The sequence below is a fragment of the Elephas maximus genome, chromosome 5 (genome assembly GCF_024166365.1).
Source record: "Elephas maximus indicus isolate mEleMax1 chromosome 5, mEleMax1 primary haplotype, whole genome shotgun sequence".
Classification (NCBI taxonomy): Eukaryota; Metazoa; Chordata; class Mammalia; order Proboscidea; family Elephantidae; genus Elephas; species Elephas maximus.
In genome coordinates this window covers 80,939,868-80,961,616 of record NC_064823.1, presented here as the reverse complement: position 1 = coordinate 80,961,616, position 21,749 = coordinate 80,939,868, and the positions used below count along the sequence as shown (strand labels likewise).

The 21,749-nt window shown below is 38.7% G+C and overlaps 1 protein-coding gene across 9 annotated transcripts in view; it reads left to right on the top strand.

The window, feature by feature from the left end:
- Nucleotides 1–21,749, top strand: part of FAM47E (family with sequence similarity 47 member E) — a 68,823-nt gene that overhangs the window by 26,117 nt on the left and 20,957 nt on the right. The window contains exons 6-8 of one of the 9 annotated variants that reach the window (XR_007517651.1): nucleotides 5,839–5,994; nucleotides 6,930–7,086; nucleotides 16,262–16,323. Coding sequence is in view for 6 of the 9 variants with exons in the window: in XM_049885966.1 (XP_049741923.1) it covers nucleotides 5,839–5,994; nucleotides 16,262–16,675 (570 nt within the window). In the remaining 3 variants the exon portion in view is untranslated. Of the gene's footprint in view, nucleotides 1–5,838; nucleotides 7,087–16,261; nucleotides 17,435–18,567; nucleotides 18,677–21,749 lie in introns of those variants that run through there. The other 8 variants (XR_007517652.1, XM_049885963.1, XR_007517650.1 and 5 more) reach the window with 8 other exon arrangements.

Here is a 21,749-nt window from a genome sequence, read left to right as displayed (position 1 = left end):
GGTAGCTGTTTGCTTGATATATTTTTTCCATCCTTTGATTTTTAATAAATTTATGTCTTTGTTTCTAAGGTGTGTCACTTGTAGATAGCATATTGATGGATTCTGTTTTTTTTACCCATTCTGTCACTTTCTGTCTCTTTATGGGTGCATTTAGGTCATTTAGATTCAGTGTAATTATTCATAGGTGTGAGTTTATTGCTGTCATTTCATAGTGCCTTTTTTTTTTTTTTTTGTGGTACAGACATTTTCTTTGTTTCTCTTACTCTCCTATGCTGAATTCTTTTTGTTTGTGGATTTTTTTTTTCGTTTGTTTTTGTAGATTTTGTTTTCACTTAAAACTTTATGTTTTTCTTCTTTATTTTGATGAGTAGGATTAACGTGCTTTGTGGTTACCTTGAAATTTACCGTTATCTTCCTAGGTTTGAACCAGTCTATTGTTTACTTGATATCGCCTTTTCTTGCATTTCTTTAGGATGTTCTATACCTACACCATTTATTCCCTCTTTTATTGTTCTGACATTGTTGTCATTTATAGATTAACCTCTCTGGTTCCTTGCTGCAATTTGTTTGGTTTTAGATAGTTCTTGAGAGTTCATCTCCTAGGTTGGTATCTGGCTGGTACTATCTTGTGTCCTAGATTCAGGCTGTGGTGTAATGTTTGTTCTCAGACCAAAGGGCTCCCTTTAACAATTCTTGTAAATTTCTTTTGGTTTTTATATATTCCCTTAGTTTCCGTTTATCTGGAAATGTCCTAATTTCACCATCATATCTGAATGAGAGTTTTGCAGGATATATTATTCTTGATTGGTAATTTTCTTTTCTTTCATGGTTTTATATATGTCATCCCATTGCCTTCTTGCCTGCATGGTTTCTACCGAATATTCAGAGCTTAGTCTTTTAGTCTTATTGTTTCTCCTCTGTATGTGACTTTTTGTTTTTCTTGAACTGTTCTCGGGATTTTTCTTTGTCTTCAGTTTTAGTGAGTGTGATTATGATATGCCTTGGTGATTTTCTTTTGGGGTCTATCGTATATGGGGTTCGTTGAGCATCTTGGATGGTCACCTTTTCATCTTTCATGATATTCTGGACAGTTTCAGTTAGCAATCTTTCAATGATCCTCTGTGTTTTCTGTTTTCTCCCCCTGTTCTGGAACTCCGATCACTTGCAAGTTTTTGCTTTTGATTGTATCCCACATAATTCTCAGAGTTTCTTCATTTTTCTTTGTTCTTTTTTCTGATTTTTCCTCAAACAGAGTTGTATCCAAGTGTTTGTCTTCATTTTTGCTGATCTGTCTTCTATCATTTCAAACCTGCTCTTCAGCCTTCTGTGACACTGTCTGTTTCTGAAATCTTGTTATTTGTCTTTTGGATTTCTAATTGTTGTTTTTGTATGATTCCTAGCTGAGAATTTATTTTGGCATTTTGTTCTTGTATAATTTTCCTGAATTCTTCCATTTTTATTGTGTGTATTTTCCATAAATTTGACTGCTTTTTCCATGAATTTGTCTGTTTTTTCCTCATTTTTGTCACTTTTTGCTTCAATTCTTGGATTGCTCTGAATTTTAGAGATTTGAATTTCCTATCAGGTAGTTCTAGTGCCTTTTCTTCTACTGGAAAGTCATCTGGTGTTTTTTTTTGGATGCCTGCTGGGCCTATCCTTTCCTGCTTTTTAATATGTTTTGATATTGTCTGCTGTCTTCAGGACACTCAGTCGTTATTTTTTTTTCATTTATTGATTGTAGATCTGTTTGTTTCATCCTGCTATTTTGTTTTACTTGGTTATGTCTGACCAGGCAGGCTGTACGTTCTTTGTTGTTTACTTGTCTGTGGTCACGATACTTTCACCTCCTTGTCCAGTGGGCAGGACCAGTCACTCAGCTATGGTGCAGCAGGGCAGGTTGAGCTGAAGGGGAGGGTCTGGGGTGGGTTGTTTGTGGCATATACTCGGGCCAACAGGGTGGGCTGAGAATCAGTGCTGGGCAGATTCCAGTAGGCCATACCTGTGCTGCCCAGGGGTGTGATGTTCAGCACGTGATGCAGGTAGGCAAGAAGGAGGGGGGAGGTTGTGATGTGTGGAGCTAATATGGGTAAGTGGAAGAGGAGAGAGAAGCGAGAGCCAAAAAGAAACAAACAAAAAAACAAAAAAAGAGTGCTAAGGGAGCTTGCCGTTGGAGTGGAGAGATGAGAAACCGAGAAATGGAGAAAAACAAAAAGAAAAAAAATAACTAGATAAGAATTTGGAAGGAGAAAGAAAGAAGGGAGGGAGGGAGGGAGGGGGGGGGCCCAGGGGTCCCACTGGTGTGGCTGTAAAAACTGAGGAAGTGGCTCCCAGGCTGTGCAATATAGCCTGGCTAGAGGGGGTGTAGATGTCTCACAGTGTCAGGTATTTAGGAGACAGAAAAAGAAAGTAAGTGTAGAGAGATAAGAACTGAGAAATGAAGAAAGACAGAAAGGAAAAAAAGAGAAAAGAGAAAAAAAGAAATGCCCCCTGGGATCCCCACTACGCAGCTGCACAGATTGGAGGAGTGGCTCCTAAGCTGTGCAGCGCAGCCCGGCTAGAAGGGGCTCCCAAGCCATGAAAATAAAAAGAAAACAAACAAACAAAACAAAGCAAAAAAAAAAAAAAAAAAAAGCTTCAGGGATCCCACCAGTGTTGTGTTGTGGGCCAGTGGAGTGGTTCCCCAGTCAAGCATTGCTTCACAGCCTTTCAGGAGAAAACAAAGACAGCACATGGAGCCAGGTATTTGAGAGAAAGGAGGGGGAGGTGGTGGGAGGCACAGAAGAAACCAAAAGAAGTGGAATAAAGCAATGCCAGCAACAGACAGATGGCACTTGGTGTGGGTGGGGTGAATCCAAGTGGCCCGGGGCCAAAGCATTTGTCTCCAGGTCAAGAGACTGTGGCCAGCAGGAAACAGAGGAGGCTGGGGAGGGGGTGGGAATAAGGGTGGGGGTTAAGAAAGTGTATATCGCTGGTTACCGGGTGCCCTGTCTCCTGCTGGGAACTTCTTGAAGCTGCTTTCCCATACTCCCTGTCTGCAGATCTCTGATGTGGATGAGGCCAATCCAAGTGGCACAGACACTGTACTTCCCATCCGGCCAAGCTACTCCTGCTAGCCAGGAAGCATGGAGATAGAGCAGCAGGGAGAGGATGGGGAGTGGGAAAGTGTGTATCACTGGTTACCAGATGCTCTGTCTCCTGTTTCCTGTGCTCCCTATCTGCTGATCTCTGACAGGAGTCGAAGATGGTGAATCCATGCTGTGTTAGCTCATAGGGGACCTCTGCATGTACCTCTCATCGCTCTCTGTTCTCTGTCAGTTTTTTTTTCCATTCAGTGCTTGGCTGAGTTCTTTATTTCTTCATTTGACACTTCAGGTTCCAGACTGACATTTGTCCCTGTCCTTTGCTTAGTTTTTTGGGTCTTTGCTGTGGAGGGACAGCATGCTGCTTCTCTCTATGGCACCATGTTGGCCAGAAGTCCACCTTGTTTGATTTTTTGACTGCTGCTTCCATGGGTGGTGTTTGCGGATCCAAGTAAAACGAAATCCTTGACAACTTCAACCTTTTCTCCATTTATCATGATGTTGCTTATTGGTTCAGTTGTGAGGATATTTGTTTTCTTCATGTTGATGTGTAATCCATTATGAAGGTTATGGTCTTTGATCCTCATCAGTAAGTGCTTGAAGTCCTCTTTACTTTCAGCAAGCAAGGTTGTGTTATCTGCATAACAGGTTGTTAATGAGTCTTCCTCCAATCCTGATGCCCCGTTCTTTTTCACATAGTCCAGCTTCTCAGATTATTTGCTTGGCACACCGACCGATTGAATAGGTATGGTGAAATGATGCAACCCTGACACATACCTTTCCTGACTTTAAACCACACGGTATCCCTTTTTTCTGTTTAAACAACTGCCTTTTGATCTGTGTATAGGTTCCTCATGAATACAGTTAAGTGTTCTGGAATTTCCATTCTTCACAATGTTGTCCATAGTTTGTTATGATTCACATAGTCAAATGCCTTGGCATAGTCAATAAAACACAGGTGACATCTTTCTGGTATTCTCTGCTTTCAACCAGGATCTGTCTGACATCAGCAATGATATCCCTGGTTCCACATGCTCTTCTGAATCTGGTTTGAATTTCTGGCAACTCCCTTTGGCTATACCGCTGCAGCCACTTTTGAATGATCTTCAGAAAAATTTTACTTGCGTGTGATATTAATGATATTGTTCAATAATTTCTGCATTCTGTTGGATAACCTTTCTTTGGAATAGGTACAAATGTGGATCTCTTCTAGTTGGTTGGCCAGGTAACACCCTTCCAAATTTCTTGGCATAGATAAGTGAGCGCTTCCAGTGCTGCATATGTTTGTTGAAACATCTCAGTTGGTATTCCATCAGTTCCTGGAGCCTTGTTTTTCACCAGCACCTTCAGTGAAGCTTGGACCTCTTCCTTCAGTACCGTGGATTCCTGATCATATGCTACCTCCTGAAATCATTGAATGTTGACCAATTCTTTTTGGTATAGTGACTGTGTATATTCCTCCCGTCTTCTTTTGATGCTTCCTGCATCATTTAACCTTTTCCCTGTAGAATCCTTCAATATTGCAACTCAAGGCTTGAATTTTTTTCTTCAGTTCTTTCAGCTTGAGAAATGCTGAGTGTGTTCTTCCCCTATCAGATATCAAATAATGATAAATGTTGTTAAGAAAAATGAGGCAGGGAAGGAAGACAAGCTGTGTTGTGAGGGGGTTACAATTTTGAAATTGAGTGGTTAGGGAAGATACTACTGAAAAGGTGACATGAAGGAACTAATGGAGTGACTATGTTAGGGAAGAGCATTATGGCAGAGAGAATAGTGAGTGCAAAGGCACTGAGGCAGAAGCAGAGTGGATGATGTGCTCTATAAATAGCAAGGAGGTCAGTATTCTGGGAGTAGAGGGATCACAATGCTGGATCCAACTCTGAGAAGGGATTTCTCTCCTGTCTACTTTGTCATCTCTGTTTTAGATAAGTGTCTCTGGCTGGGCTCTAGAATGTACCACAGATACCACTACATAGTTTAAATTTGGGTGAGAAGATAAAGGGGCAGAGTCTTTGTGGTTTTGTATTTCTTTGCCCCACCCAAGTGTTAGACCTCCTTTTTTTATGAGATATTTTGTGGGCATTACACCCATAGTATCAGACTGTGAACCAACAAGAGATTCTCTTTACCTCCTTACTGTACTACTGAGAAATGGAAGAAACAAAGGAATGTGTTCTATTCTTCCTCCTTTTTCTCTCTTCCAATTAAAGAGATAAGAGCTTGGTATTGGAATAGCATTTTAATCAAAAGTAGTGTAGCATTTACAAGGCTGAGCACAGTGCTGGGTTCGTAGTAAGTCTCATAATTTATTATTTTGGTTGATTGGGTATTGCTCAACATTGTTACCCTTGGGTAAATACGGGATTTTGTATGATTTCTACCAGCTTTGTATACATTCTCTCCTTTCATCTTCATAATAACACTATGGAATGGATAGTATGATTATCTCCATTTTAAAGATGAAGAATTAAGTAGCTTATCCATAGACTCACAGCTACTAATTGGGAGAGTCTGGATTTGAACCCAGATTTTGTCTAAATCCAAAGGCCATGCTCTTAACCACTACATTATTTTCTCAGTCACAAACTTTTCATGTTACCTTTGTAAGTAAACACATATTGAAACTTCATAAAATACCTTGGCAAGGGCCAACCATAAATTCAAAGTAAGGACACCACTTTCATAAGCTAAATCTTAGATTTATTGAAATGATAAACCAAAAGAATTAATACTTGGGGAATTATGTTATTTCCTATAGAATTCTTATAAACCAGAGTGGGTGAAGATAAGGTATGGAGCATGGTATCTGAACACCAAGTTATGGAAAAGGCAAAGAGCAGATGAACCTTTGGTTGACCCCAAGATCTTACTTCAAGCTCAAGATGAGAATGTAAAGAAGAAGCTGCAGGAAAAGGTGTGTTTATATGCAGAGATTTGGCCGTCGTTGTTGAAGATTATCACAGTGCAACTGTCACCTTCATACTGAAGCCAGAGTCTCTGGAGTGTTACCAAACCCATTGCCGCTGAGTCGATTTCGACTCATGATAATCTCATGTGTTACAGAGTAGAACTGTGCCGCATAGAGTTTTCTTGGCTGTAATCTTTACAGAAGCAGATTGCCTTTCTTCCATAGAATGGCTGGGTGGGTTCGAACCGCCAGCCTTTAGGTTATCAGTCATGTACACACAGTTTGCATGCCCAAAGACTTTCTGGAATGTTACGGAGGCTCCCAAAAGTCTTACAGTTTACACACTGAATTCAGCAATGAAAAAATCAAGTCATTGTATGGGGAATGTATAATAAGCAAGACTTGAGATCACCTGACTATAAGAAGCCCCCTGATGGCACAGTGGTTAAGAGCTACAGCTGCTAACCAAAAGGTCGGCAATTTGAATCCGCCAGCTGCTTCTTGGAAACCCTGTGGGGCAATTCTACTCTGTCCTATAGGGTCACTATGAGTCGGAATTGACTTGACAGCAATGAGTATGGGTATGGTAGACACAGTGTCTCTAAAGATGAGACAACCACTCATTGTAATGTTCTTGGAACAATTGATTCAAATGGCAGTGTGGCCTGGTAGGATGGTCTCAGTACTCAGAATGGATATTACATCGTGTACTCTCTTTGGGTAACTAAATGAAGTTGTTTTTTATTGGCAGTGGATGAGCGTCAAAGGATTCAAAACAGGAATCTGGAAATTTTGTTAATGCAATTCAGCACTCAGAATTTTACAACCTGACTGAGGAAAAAGCGATAAAGGCTAAGTACTGTTTGATATTGCAAAGCAACAAACAGACATGCTTTAATTTCACTACAGATAAACTCTGCCTGTCTACCTTGTGTGTACAGGTATCTAATGGAAAGACAGTACTCACTATAGTCTTGGAAATTTGGAAATACTGATGCAACACTTACACAGGACTTTGATGAGAATATTTGTGAACCTCTTCTCTTTGACTGACACAACACTTCTCCCAGGGAGCAGATGCGAAAACACTTTGAAAAAGTAAAATACTATATAATTTTGGTTATCATTTATTCAGTAATCATTCCTCAATTGCCTCTGTTAGATTGGAAAGCTATCTCGTAATGGCTTTGAAATTCTTATTTTCACATGTAAGAAATTTCAGGCACACCATGTTTATATAAGCCTCCTCAGAATAATGTAAATGATGTTCGGCAGAATTTCTCGGTGTATGTTTTTGGGAGCTGCCTAAGTTTCTGTGCATTTAATACATAAAACTATTTCAGTTGCACTTTTAAAACAATAGCAGAATATTTCCAATGAATTAAATATTTAAAAACAAAAAAATAGTTGTAATTTTTTTTTTAATTGACTTACTTTAGGTGATATAATTTCTATGCAGTCTGGTCTCTGGTTCTTTTTTTATTTTTATTTTACTCTTACGGCGCTTGAATTTTATTTCTTTATAATTTATCATTTTTTGTTGTTGAGAATATACACAGCAAAACATAAACCAATTCAGCAGTTTTTACATGTACAATTCAGTGACATTGATTACATTTTTTGGGTTTTGCATCCATTCTTATCCTCCTTTCCTGGGTTGTTCCTTCCTCATTAATATAAACTCACTGCCCCATAAGGATCCTATCCAATTTTTCGAGATGCTGTCAACTTAATCCCATATCATTAAATCTTAAAAGAGCATAATGCTCAAGGCAGACATTCTTTAGTAGTTAAGCTAAACTATTGTTTGGTTTTCAGAAGACTTCAGGGGATATTTTTGGTTTAAGGCTTAACGATTACCTCAGGGCAATAGTTTCAGGGGTTCATTCACTTCCATGACTCCAGAAAATCTTAGAGTCTATGAGAATATGGAATTTTATTCTCCATTTTCCCCCTTTTGATCAGGGTTCTTCTGTAGAATCTTTGATCAAAATGTTCAGTAATGGTGGCTGAGCACCATTCAGTTCTTCTGGTCTCGTGGCAAAGGAGAGGCAGTTGTTAATGAAGGCAGTTAGCCACAATCCATTTCCTCTTCCTGTTCCTGACTCTCCTTTTTCCTCTGTTGCTAAAGGTAAATAGAGACCAATTGTTGTATCTTAGGTAGCTGCTTGCAAGCTTTTCAAAGCTGAGGCACTATATGACAACCTAGGAGGTGGAACAGAAGCACTGAACATGTTTTTAGACCAATGAACTGGAATGTCCCGTGAAACCATGACCCTAAACCTTCAAACCAAGGAACCAAATCCCGTGAGGTGTTTGGTTGTACATAAACAGCCTCAGCAGCTACTCTTTTTTTGTTTTTTGTTTTTGTCATTGTTGTAAATATATCTATCACACAACTTTTGCCTATTCAACTTTTTACAAGTATGTGACTTACTGACAGAAATCACAATAATCAGCTGTGCAATCCTACCCTCAATCAATGTGATTTTCCATCACTGTAAACGAAAACTCAGTACTCCATAAGCAATAACCACTGCCCACTGCCCCTGCCGCCCCCCCCACCCGCCTTTTCCCCCTCCATTCCACCCCTGGTAACCACTGATAAACTTTGGTCTCTATGCATTTGTCTTTTCTTGACTTTTTATATAAATGATGTCATACAATATTTGTCCTTTTGCGATTGACTTATTTCACTCAGTATAACGTCTTCAAGCTCCATCCATATTGCAGCATGTATCGAAACTCCAGTTCTCTTACTAGCTGAGTGGTATTCCATTGTGTGTATGTACCACATTTTGTTTATCCATTCATCTGTTGATGGGCATTTAGGTTGTTTCGACCTTTTGGCTGTTGCGAATAGTGCTGCAATGAACATTGGTGTATAAGTCTCTATTTGGGTCTCTGCTTTCAAGTCTTTTGAAATATACCCAGAAGTGGAATTGCTGGGTCATGTGGTAATTCTATTTTTACTTTTTTGAAGAACTGCCACACCGTTTTCCACAAAAACGGTACCATTTTACGTTCCTGCCGGCAGTGGATAAGAGTTCCAATGTCCCCAACATTTGTTAATTTCTGTTTTTTTTTTTTTAAATTTTAGCCGTCCTAGCGGGAATGAAATGGTATCTTATTGTGATTTCGATTTGTATCTCTCTGATGGCTAATGATGTTGAGCGTATTTTCATGTGTTTGGTGGCCATTTGAACATCTATGGTGAAATATCTATTCAAGTCCTTTGCCCATTTTATGATTGTCTTTTTGTTTTTGAAGTTTTATGTATATTTAGGTTATTAGGTTCTTATCAGATATATAGTTTCTGGAGATATTCTTCCAGTCGGTAGCTTACCTTTTCACTTTTTTGGTAAAATCTTTTGATGAACAAAAGTTTTAAATTTTTTTTGAGGTTCCATTTATTTATTTTGTCTTTTGCTGTTTGTGCTTTTGTTATTATATTAGATAACCCATTGTTAAAAGGTAGGCCTACCTCGTTGCCCCTGCATTTTCTTCTAAGAATTTTATGGTTTTAGTTTGCACATTTAGGTCCTTAATCCATTTTGAATTTGTTTTCGTTTATGGTGTGAAGTATGGATTCTGTTTCATTTTTCTGCATGTAGAAATCTAATTTTCCCAACACCATGTACTGAAGACACTCTTCTTTCCCCATTAAATGGAGTTAACAGCCTCGTCAAAAATCAGTTGGCCATAAATGTATAGGTTTGTTTCTGGACTTTCAATTCTATTCCCTTGGTCTACGTGTCTATTGTTATACCAGTACCAGGCTGTTTTGATTAGTGTAGCTGTATAATATGTTTTAAAATCAGGTACTATGAATCCTCCTCCTTTGTTCTCTTTCAACATTGCTTTAGCTCTTGGAGGCCTTTTGCTATTCCATATAAAGTTGAGGATTGGTTTCTTTCCATTTCTGTATAGAAAGCTGTTAGAATTTTGATCAGGATTACATTGAATCTGTAGATCATTTTAGGTAGTATTGACGTCTTAACAATATTAGGTCTTCCAATCCATGAACATGGGACATTTTTCCATTTATTTAAGTCTTCTTTAATCTCTCTGGAAACTCTGGTCGCGTAGTGGTTAAGTGCTACGGCTGCTAACCAAGAGGTCGGCAGTTCAAATCCTCCAGGTGCTCCTTGGAAACTCTATGGGGCAGTTCTACTCTGCCCTATAGGGTCACTATGAGTTGGAATTGACTTGACAGCAGTGGGTTTGGTTTTTGGTTTTTTAGTCTCTCTCCAAAGTGTTTTATAATTTTCATTGTGTAAGTCCTTCACATCCCTGCTTAAATTTATTCTGAGGTATTTTATTCTTTTTTTTTATCTTACTCTTTTTGTTTTTTAACATTTTTGTGTGTGTGTGTGGTTTACGTGAAAGTTTACAGGGCAGATTAGTTTCCCAATCAACAGTTTATAAACTGTTACGTGATGCTGGTTGTAAACCCTTGAGTGTGTCAGCACTATTCCCTCTTTCAGCTTTCCTGCCCCTACTTTGGGTCCTCCTGAGCTTTGCTTTTGGGTGCACTGAGGTATATATTCCACACTGGTGTTATTGTTCATATATAGGCCTGTCTATTATATGACTATTATGTGATATCTGGGAGTGATTTCAGTTCTAAGTTTGAAGGGTGTCCAATGGCCATAATCTCAGGTGTTCTACCAGTCTGTATCAGACCAAGAAGACTGGTCTTATTTATGAGTTTGAATTTTATTCTACATTTCTCTCCCACTCTGTCCATGACCTACTATTGTGGTCCCGGGTCAGAACAGACCCATTTCTTATAAATCAAAGCTGTAATTCCAGGAGGGAAGAGATCGTGTTTCTTTCTGCTTATCATTGTATTTGGAGTGCCTAGCCTGGTACCCAACAAAAAGTACTTGTTGAATGATTGCCAGACAGATAGATGAAAAGTTTGGAAATAGAGGACTAAACGATGCTCTTACAGTTGGGATTAGATGATAGTTCTGCGTTGTTCCGCTCTGGTTTTGGTACATAAGCAGATTACCTCTTAAGGGTCCTTTCTGCCTTGTGATTGCTTCTGTGGTGTTGATGGACATAGGACATTTTTCCTCACCAAGTCCCTGTTCACATTTTCTGTTAGGTCCCTAATTTCCTTTTGGGAAATTACTTCTCTTTGTGTGTCTTCTTCTTGGGTGGGTAAATCCTGGTAAGCACCTCCCATCGTGAAGGGTGAAGGGACTAGATCCTCCTGTCTTAGCTGGGTATGGACAGAAGGTAGGCATGAGACCTAAACTCAGCCAGTCAGATGCTGTCTCCCAGGATTTTGCCTCTTGGGCGAGTGGCTAATTATTTGGCAGTGGTGTGCTCACCAGACAGTTGCTATCCAAACCTTTGCTGTGGTCCCTGCTGCCTGCCCTCTGGAGCTCCCCTGACTTCTGATTTTTTCTAGATCTGGTTCTCCAACCTTCTTTCAGGTCTCTGACGTGGGAATAACCTTCCAAAGAATTCCCTTTTGTGGAAGTTAGGCAGTGTTGACTTCAGCTACATGCAACCCAGAGCCCTGTTTGTAGCGCAGGTGGGCAGCACTTCTAGCTAAGTAGCCTGGTTTCTGTTGCCTTGTTTTTCTTTCTAGGTAGCAATCTCTGCCTAAAAAACAACCAAACTCATTGCCCCCAAGTCGATCTGACTTACAGTGACCCTATAGGACAGGGTAGACTGTCCCATGGTGTTTCCAAGGCTGTAATCTTTATGGAAGCAGACTACCATATCTTTATCCTGTTGAGTGGCTGGTGGGTTTGAACCACTGAACTTTCAGTTAGCAGCCGAGTGCTTAACCACTGTACCACCAGGGCCCTTTCTAATCACTGCCTAGCCCTTTTATTTATTTATTTTATTATGCCTTAGGTGAAAGTTTACAGAGCAAATAAATATCTCATTAAACAATGCAAAAATCATTTTGTGACATTGGTTGCCAACCCTGCGATGTAACGATCTCCCCTTCTCCACCCTGGGTTCCCTGTTTCCATTCATGTAGTTTTCCTGTCCCTTCCTGCCTTTTCGTCTTTGCTTTTGGGCTGGTGTGCCTGTTTAGTCTCAGATACATGATTGAACTATGAAGCATGTTTCTCAGGGGTGTTATTGTTTGCCCTACAGATCTGTCTAACCTTTGGCTGAAGGGTGAACCTCAGGTGTGACTTCAGTACTGAGTTATAAGGGTGTCCAGGAACTGTACTCTTGGGGTTTCTCCAGTCTCTGTCAGACCAGCAAGTCTGATCTTGTTTTGTGTGTGTGTGAATTTTAATTTTGTTCTACATTTTTCTCCCACTGTGTCCTAAACCCTCTATAGTGATCCCTGTCAGTAATTGGTGGTGGTAGCTGGGCACCTTCTAGTTGTTCTGGCCTCAGTCTGGTGGAGGTTGTAGTAGTTGTGGTCCATTAAAGTCTTTGGACTAATCTTTCCCTTGTGTCTTTGGTTTTCTTCATTCTCCTTTGCTCCAACCAGGATGGGACTGGTAGGTGTATTTTAGGTGGCTGCTCGCAGGCTTTTAAGACCCCAGTTGCTGCTCACCATAGTCGGATGTAGAATATTTTCTTTATAAACTATGTTATGCCGATTAAGCTAGATGTTCCCTGAGATCACGGTCCCCAGCCCTCAGCACAGTAACTCAGTACCTTAGGGAGCTTGGAGGTGTCTGTGAATCTTCTATGACTTTGCCTTTGTCAAGTTTTCCTGGCTTCCCCAGTGTTGTATAGCGACTTACCCTTCACCAAAGTTACCACTTATCTACTCTCTAGTTAATATTTTTCCCTCCCCACCCCAACCCCAGTAACCATCAAAGGTTATTTCATTCTGTGTGTAAAGCTTTTCATGCATTTTTATAATAGTGGTCTCATACAGTATTTGCTCTTTTGTGGTTGACTCATTTCACTCAGCATAATGCCTCCCAGATTCATCCATGTTGTGAGATGTTTCGAAGACTCATCATTGCTCTCTATTGTTGCATAGTATTCATTGTGTGTATGTACCCTACTTTGTTTATTCATTCATCTGTTGATGGGCATTTAGGTTGTTTCCATCTTTTTGCTATTGTAAATAATGCTGGAATGAACATGAGTGTGCATATGTCTATTCGTGTGACATCTCTTATTTCTCTAGGATTTATTTCCAGGAGTGAAATTGCTGGATTTTATGGTATTCCTGGAAACCCCGGTAGCGTAGTGGGTGAGAGCTACAGTTGCTAACCAAGAGGTCAGCAGTTCAAATCCACCAGGCGTTCCTTGGAAACTCAATGGGGCAGTTCTACTCTGTCCTACAGGGTCACTATGAGTCGGAATTGACTCGACGGCAACGGGTTTGGTTGGTTTGGTTATGGTATTTCTATTTCTAGGTTTTTAAGGAAGCTCTATATCGTTTTCCAAAATGGTTGTCCCATTTTGCATTCTGACCAACAGTGTATAAGAGCGCCAATCTTCTCACAACCTCTCCAACATTTATTTTCTGTTTTTTTTTTTATTAGTGCCAGTAATGTTGGGGTAAGATGGTATCCTCTAATTGTAGTTTTGATTTGTGTTTATCTTTTTTTTTTTTTTTTTTAATGGCTAGTGATCGTGAGCATTTCCTCATGTGTCTGTTAGTCATCTGAATGTCTTCTCTGGTGAAGTGTCTGTTCATATCCTTTGCCAATTTTTTTTTTCCCACATCCAACAGGAGTCATTTTTACTTTAAGGAAAAAAAAAGAGGAGAGGGACAACAATAATTTTCATAATACACAGAAGACAAGTTAGCACTGCGTATAAAACAAAAAGGCTGAGCGCGTACTTGCCACCAGACTGCTCTGCAGCTCCATTATCAGTAAATTTAATGCAGTTTGTCATTTGCATTACTATTTAGCAAATTTATAGTTGGCAGGATTAGGGATTATGAATCACCAAAAGTGGACTATAACTAAGATGAAAACGTAAATAACCCATTAAAAAAATCACTTAAAAATAAACTGTGAATATGTGATGCACATTAGTGTAACACAACCATTTTTGTAAACATTTTCTACAAGCATGTGCATGGAAAAAAGGAAAAACACTGCACTCAGTAAAGAGTCACTCTGATTTAAATACACAAAGGCATTATTTTTAAAAGCTTTAACTAAGCCTAGAGACATATTTGTGTTTGTGTTTTGCTTTGTTTTGAGGAACATTGCTTCAATAAGAGTTTAGTGTTCCCTATGTAATATAGTATCGACATAATACTGTTTTCTTTTGTAATTTTGCCATCTTCCTTTGCTAACTTTTTAATTGCATTATTTGTCTTTTTGTTGTAGAGGTGTTGGATTTTCCTATAGATTTTAGAAGTTAGACCTTTGTCAAATATGTCATAACCAAATTTTTTTCCCCAGTCTGCAGTTGCTCTTTTTACTCTTTTGGCGAAGTCTTTTGATGAGCGTAAGTGTTTAATTTTTAGAAGATCCCATTTATCTAGCTTATCTTCTGGTGTTTGTGTGTTGTTAGTTATGGTTTGTATCCTATTTATGCTGTATATCAGGGTTCCTAGTGTTGACCGTATTTTTTCTTCCATGCTCTTTCTTTCATGTTTTTGGTTTTATATTTAGGTCTTTGATTCATTTTGAATTAGTTTTTGTATATGGTGTGCGGTATGGGTCCTGTTTCATTTTTTTGCAGGTGGACATCCAGTCTTGCCAGCACTATTTGTTCAACTGTCTTTTCCCCCACTGAATGGACTTTGAGCCTTTGTCAAAAATCAGGTGGCCATAGGTAGATGGATTTACATCTGGGTTTTTGATTCTGTTCTATTGGTCAGTGTGTCCATCATTGTACGAGTACCAGGCTGTTTTCAGTACTGTAGCTATATAGTAGGTTCTGAGGTCAAGTAGCACGAGGCTTTCTCTTTGTTCTTTTTCAGTAGTGTTTTACTCATCTGGACCTCTTTCCTTTCCATATAAAGTTAATGATTAGTTTTTCTATCTCATTGAAGAATGCTGTTGGTATTTGGATTGGGATTGCGTTGTATTTGTAGATTGCTTTGGGGGTATTTTTATTCTTTTAGATGCTGTTGTAAATGTAATTGTTTCACTAATTTCTCTTTCAGATTTTTCATTGCTGGTGTATAGAAACCTAACTGATTTTTGTTTGACTCCTGCAACTTTGGTAAATTCCTCTATTAGCTCTAGAAGTTTTCTTATGGACTTTGTAATTTTCTATATGTAGGATCATGTCATCCATGAATAGAGATAATTTTACTTCTTTTCCAATCTGGATAGCTTTCATTTCTTTTTCTTCTCTTATTGCTCTGGCTAGGACTTCTAATACAATGTTGAATAGAAGAGGTGAGAGCAGGCACCCTTGTCTTTTTCCCGATTTCAAGGGGAAAGGGAAAGCTCTCAGTCTTTCTCCATTAAGTATAATGTCAGCTGTTGGCTTGTCATATATGCCCTGGATCATATTGATGAATTTCTTTTCTATTCCAATCTTCTTTATGGTTTTCATTAAGAAATGGTGTTGAATTTTATCATATCCCTTTTCTGGATCCGTAGAGATGGTCATGTGCTTCTTTTCCTTTGTTTTATTGATGTGATGTATTACGTTGATTGATTTTCTAATGTTGAACCATCCCTGCATTCCTGGAATAAATCCCACTTGGTCATGATGTATGACTCTTTTAATATGCTGTTGGATTCTGTTTGCTAGTATTTTGTTGAGAATTTTGGCATCTATATTCATAACAGATATTGGCCTGTAGTTTTCTTTTTCTGTGGTGTCTTTGTCTGGTTTTGGTATCAGGGTTATGTGTGCTTCATAGAATGAGTCAGGGAGTATTCCTTCCTTCTCTGTCTTTTGGAAGAGTGTAAACACTATTGGTATCGATCCTTCTCTAAATGTTTGGTAGAATTCCCCAGTGAAACCATCCAGACAAAACTGTTTTGCCTTAAGATGTCTAGAAGTTCTCTTTATAAAAATATTTTGAAAGATATATTTTTAAAGACAAAAAAATTTACAAAAAATATTTCATCTTAATGATTAAATTTTCACAAGATCCTTGCCAAAATAGTTACATTCAGCTAATGAAAAAGAAGTAGCGTTCAGCTTTGCCTCCTTCTCCTACCTTTTTACTTATCCTTTTGTTAAGGATAAACAGTAAATTTAAACTATTAGACAGTTATTGACCTAGGATGTCGGGTTTAAAAATGAGGTACTTTATAAAGAGACAAATGCTTTTAATTAGGGCAAGCATGAAAACAAGCTCCTGACAGCTGACATGTTTTTTGAAATGTGGACACTCTTTTAGGAAGACTTATTTGAAGAGCTTCATGGAACGGTTGCCTTTAAGGATTTCATTCTAAGCAGGGGCTACAGGATGCCAAGTGTGAGTAAAGAATCATTTTGGAGAGACCTGCTGGAGGGTCTTTATAGCTCACTGTTGTTCATGGGAAGGGGTCAGAACCCTGACAAAATCAGAACACTTCTCTTAAAAATATACACAACTCAGACCCCTGGACAAAAAGATGAACTTTCTTCCAAACAAGGGCCCCTCTGGGGCATGGGATTTGCCTTTTTAATCTGCCTGTTTGTTTCTGCTATTGTCAGAGGTGCTGTCTCCCTGCCGATGTTTGACCCACTTGGGTTTGGCCTTAATGGGACCAAAGTGAAGGGGTTTGTGTACAGGATGTGTACCTTGCAAATTCTGCTACTAAAATACTAAATTCTCAAGGGATACTCTAAGTCTCCTTTACCTCCATGTCTAAGGACAAAGCTGTGATTTGGGTCAGGGCAAAATGGAATTGGGATTTGCAATTTTGTCTGTCATACTATAAGCAGACCATGGCATAAGAGAACACAGACTTGGGCAAAAGTTTGCTTCCTGTGGGGCCTGCCAGTGTCTTCTCTCTCTTCTACCTTTTCTTTTCCCCCTGTCTGGTTTCCCCTCCCCTGACTTGTAAAGCTGGCCCCAACACACAACAGGGTGGGGTCAGAGGCTGGCAAGTGGACCAGTTAGCAGGAGGGTCTGCAGCCCAGAGTTGTATACCTGGACCAGCCCTGTCACCACAGCAGGAAACCAGATAGGCATCTAGGACCTGAGTCACAGCTAATAATAGCTTAGGCATTTGCCCCCTGCCCTCTGTGTGCACATCCCTTAGGATCTATAGGGGGCAGTATAGCCAAGATAGGCAGCCGATGAAAAACTGCAACGGATAGATCAGGTTTCTCGTTTTCCAAGGGTAATAGAACTAACCATAGCTTATACTTAGTGGCAAAATGAAATACGGACCAAGTTCAAAATTAAACTAGACAGTCTGCAAGTCTAGAGTTTGAGGTACAGACAGGGTTAGAAGATTGCATTATAGAACAGGAGGATAGACTTGTTAGACTTTTTTAATACACTTATAATAACAGACTAATCTGTATATAAGATTCACATAAGTATATTTATGTGTATAAACCTATAGCCATTAGAATTGATTCCGACTCATAGTGACTATATATGTATAAAAAAAATTATATATATGTATAGTATATAAAAATATGCTTATGCAGTGTATTTATATGACTTGTTTATATGATTACATGACTTGTTTATATAATTATATATAATATACATAAATATACTTAATATAAATGTAATTATGTGATATATATGTACATGCATATAAATATATGTATATATATATCCATCCCTTATTTGCTCTTGGTTGTTATAATACTCATATTTTTATCTTAATATTTTTAGTAGCAAAATAAACTTAATCCATTCTGTTGATGAATATTTCGTTCAATTTTGGGCAAAAAGAAGCATGCCTGACACACTGGCAATATTCTTTTCATCTGCATTAACTAAAGAGAGATGATACCCTGCCTGCACCTGAGTCCTCTAAGATCACTAGTAACCCAAGACCCTGGAATATTCTGACCCTTCGTTCTTACACCCTGTAACTTCTACCTTATCAATGAGATATCAACTAAAAGAGGGGAGGGCATCTGTTATAGTAAATGTGATACGTGTGTATGTGTGTGCTGTAGTACATTATTTATTTAAATATATGTGTGAACATTCATTTTCTTTTTCTCTCATAACGTACTGCACACTATGTGTATACATATGTTCAGATTTGTTACATAAGCATACATACTTATATATACATTCCAGTATCTATACATTATCTACCTTCATGTGTTACCCATTGCTTCATTCCCCCCACTACACAGATGGGTCCCAGGCCTTCAGCAGGAGGGATGAGCAATCCAAGGCTATGTTGAGCTGGGATGGACCAGGCTTGGACAGAGGCTTGGAAACAAGTGTGAATTGTTTCTGGGCATTTGTGATGTTGTTCAACTACCTTTCAAAGACCGTCAAATTATCAACATGTGATTTTGTGTAGCATATCCTTGGAAACCCTATGGGGCAGTTCTACTCTGCCCTATAGGGTCACTATGAGTCGGAATCGACTCGACGGCAGTGGGTTTGGTTTTTTGGTTTTTTTATGGCCGTATGTCAGAGTGTGAGATTGTGAATTTGGGTGTGGTAGTGGTGGTGGTGGAGAGGACTGTACAATTTTTGTTTGCTAATCTAATGAAAGTTTTCTCATCTTTTTTTAGTTCCTTGAGAAGATGTCTATCAGGAAAGAATGTAAATGTGAGTGTAATAAGACTCCTATAAAGCAATCTACAAAAACTAACTGAAGCATAAAAGAATCTTGGAAAGATGGTTAGACAATTTTTTTATTTACTACATACTTGACTACTTCTCTTCCCATTTAAACATTGAGCAGAATTTTTGATGACTACCTTACCATGGCTATACTGCTTTGACAAAGCAGCATCCATAAATTTAACACCTAATGCTTGTAAACATTTGTCAATATCCTTCTTATGTTAACTAATATTTCATATATTTTATCAACTATGATGCCAATATTCACACATGATCTCATATTTTTGTAGCACTAGGAATATAACATAGTTATATCAATTATTTATAAAAATAAATAAACTGTAAATAGAAGTAGCATTATTCTATTGCATTTTTCCAGACTATTATTTACCTTGGTTTTAAATGAATACCTCTTCTCCTCTATTATTACAGTATTATTTTCTTTCATTCTGAATTAAGTTTATTGAGGTTTTCTCTCCTTTTTTAGGCATGTTAGTCTTGATAATAAATTTGTACCTGTAACATATGATGATAAAGTTTAATGGAAACTCAAGATAACATATATTTTTAATGTATTTCTTAAAAAGTATTTTTATTATAGAAATGTTAATGCTCACGTTAAGAAAATTAGAAAAAGAAGAACATAACAAAAAAACACCAATAATTCCTATACAGTCAGCAATAACCACTCATTGGAATGTATCCTTCCAGATCTTTCTCTGTGTATACATATTGTATCAGTCAAGGACACTGAAATGCACAATTGATAGTTTAATCACAACAGAATTTATTAAAAGAATATTGGGTTCCAAAGAATATCTTGATGGACAGGGAACCTGATTTGGAGGCTACACTATCAGGAAATTTATGCTTCAAAGCTGATCCGGTGAAGCCATCATTATTGTTGCACTGGGCACAAATACAGTAGCCAGCATGGAAGTCACCACCAACACTGGATGCTTGCCGCCACAACCAGAACCATTACCATTGTTGCCTCTGCAAGTGGATGCAACACCACTGCCACCCTTCCCCTCCCCCTCACCACTAGTCACTGGTATGGATTCTGCCCACTCCATTTCAGAATTTCAGTCAACCTGTTTGACTGGTGGAACTCAAGTTCATGCCAGATGAGAGGGAAGCAGAGAAAATGAGTATATGGTATTTTCAGTCTCTACAGTGGGAGGGAGTTTTTTTTACAGTGGGAGGGAGTTCTGCCTTATAGAATAGGGAGGCCAGGTGCCTCATAGGACAGGGAGTCCAGGTATGCCTTGGGATAGTGATGAGTAGCCCCTTGAATGCAATATCAATGTACACCTTTCTTTACACACAAAAAACCCTTGAGAAACAAAACCAAAACAAACAGAAAATCTTCCTATGATTAATGTAACCATCACTCCTACAGAAGAAATTATGATCATCTAATCAAAATCAAAAGGAGTCAGTCCAAATTTTTATCAGTTACTGCATCTATCTTCAAGATCTCTAGGTGATGCATTTCATGCTCTGGGTCTGTCATGACCTGTTTCAATAACCAGTAATCTAGACTGACTGCATTGCAAATTTGATCAACAGTAACATACCATTAGTGGGAGAAAAGACAAGGAAAGAAGAGAGATCTTTTTAAAAATATTTTATATCTATATATAGATATGGAAACCCTGGTGGTGTACTACTTAAGAGCTACGGCTCCTAACCAAAAGGTCAGCAGTTCAATTCCTCCAGGCACTCCTTGGAAACCCTATGGGGCAGTTCTGCTCTGTCCTATAGGGTCACTACGAGTCAGAATCGACTCAACGGCAAGGGATTTGGGTTTTTTTTTTTTTAATGGTGGGAATTATTTACTCAATAGAGTGACTCAAACCTTTATTCTTACAAAGGGCCTGGGCTTCGGTGGTCTTGACTATGCAGGACATTTTTACCTTTAGACATGGCAATACTAGTGGAACTTCAGGGGATTCCCTGGTTTCCAGAATACCCCTCCATGACTCTTTATTTTCACTTGTTAGTAATGATTCATCAACTCACTGACACTACAACTTTCTTTTTATAATTAGAAATAAGGTAATAGAAATAATGCCGGAGACTGAATGATAGAATTTGGAAGACCAATGACTCCTTCATAGCAAATACCTTTTTTCACCAACTTAAATTGTGACTATACACGTGGACCTCACCAGATGGAATATACAGGAATCAAATTGACTATATCTGTGAAAAGAGATGATGGAAAAGCTCAATATCATCAGTCACAACAAGGCCGGGGAATGACTGTGGAACAGACCATCAATTGCTCATATGCAAGTTCAAGTTGAAACTGAAGAAAATCAGAGCAAGTCCATGAGAGCCAAAATATGACCTTGAATATATCCCAGCTGAATTTAGAGACCATCTCAAGAATAGATTTGATGCATTGAACACTAATGACTGAAGACCAGATGAGCTGTGGAATGACATCAGGGACATCATACATGAAGAAAGCGAGAGGTCATTGAAAAGACAGCAAAGAAAGAAAAGACCAAGATGGATGTCAGAGGAGACTCTGAAACTTGCTCTCGAATGTCAAATAGCTAAAGCAAAAGGAAGAAATGATGAAGTAAAAGAACTGAACAGAAGATTTCAAAGGGCAGCTTCAGAAGACAAAGTAAAGTATTATAATGATATGTGCAAGAGCTGGAGATAGAAAACCAAAAGGGAAGAATACGGTAGGCATTTCTCAAACTGAAAGAACTGAAGAAAAAATTCAAGCCTCGAGTTGCAACAGTGAAGGGTTCTATGGGGAAAATACTAAACGATTAAACGACGCAGGAAGCATCAAAAGAAGGTGGAAGGAATATACAGAGTCATTATACTAAAAAGAATTAGTCAATGTTCAACCATTTCAAGAGGTAGTGTATGATCAGGAACCATTGGTAGTGAAGGAAGAAGTCCAAGTTGCACTGAGGTCATTGGCAAAAAACAAGTCTCCAGGAACTGACAGAATATCAATTGAGATGTTTCAACAGACGGATGCAGTGCTGGAAGTGCTCACTCCTCTATGCCAAGATTTGTAAGACAGCTACCTGGCCAACTGACTGGAAGAGATCCATATTTATGCTTATTCCCAAGAAAGGTGATCAAACAGAATGAG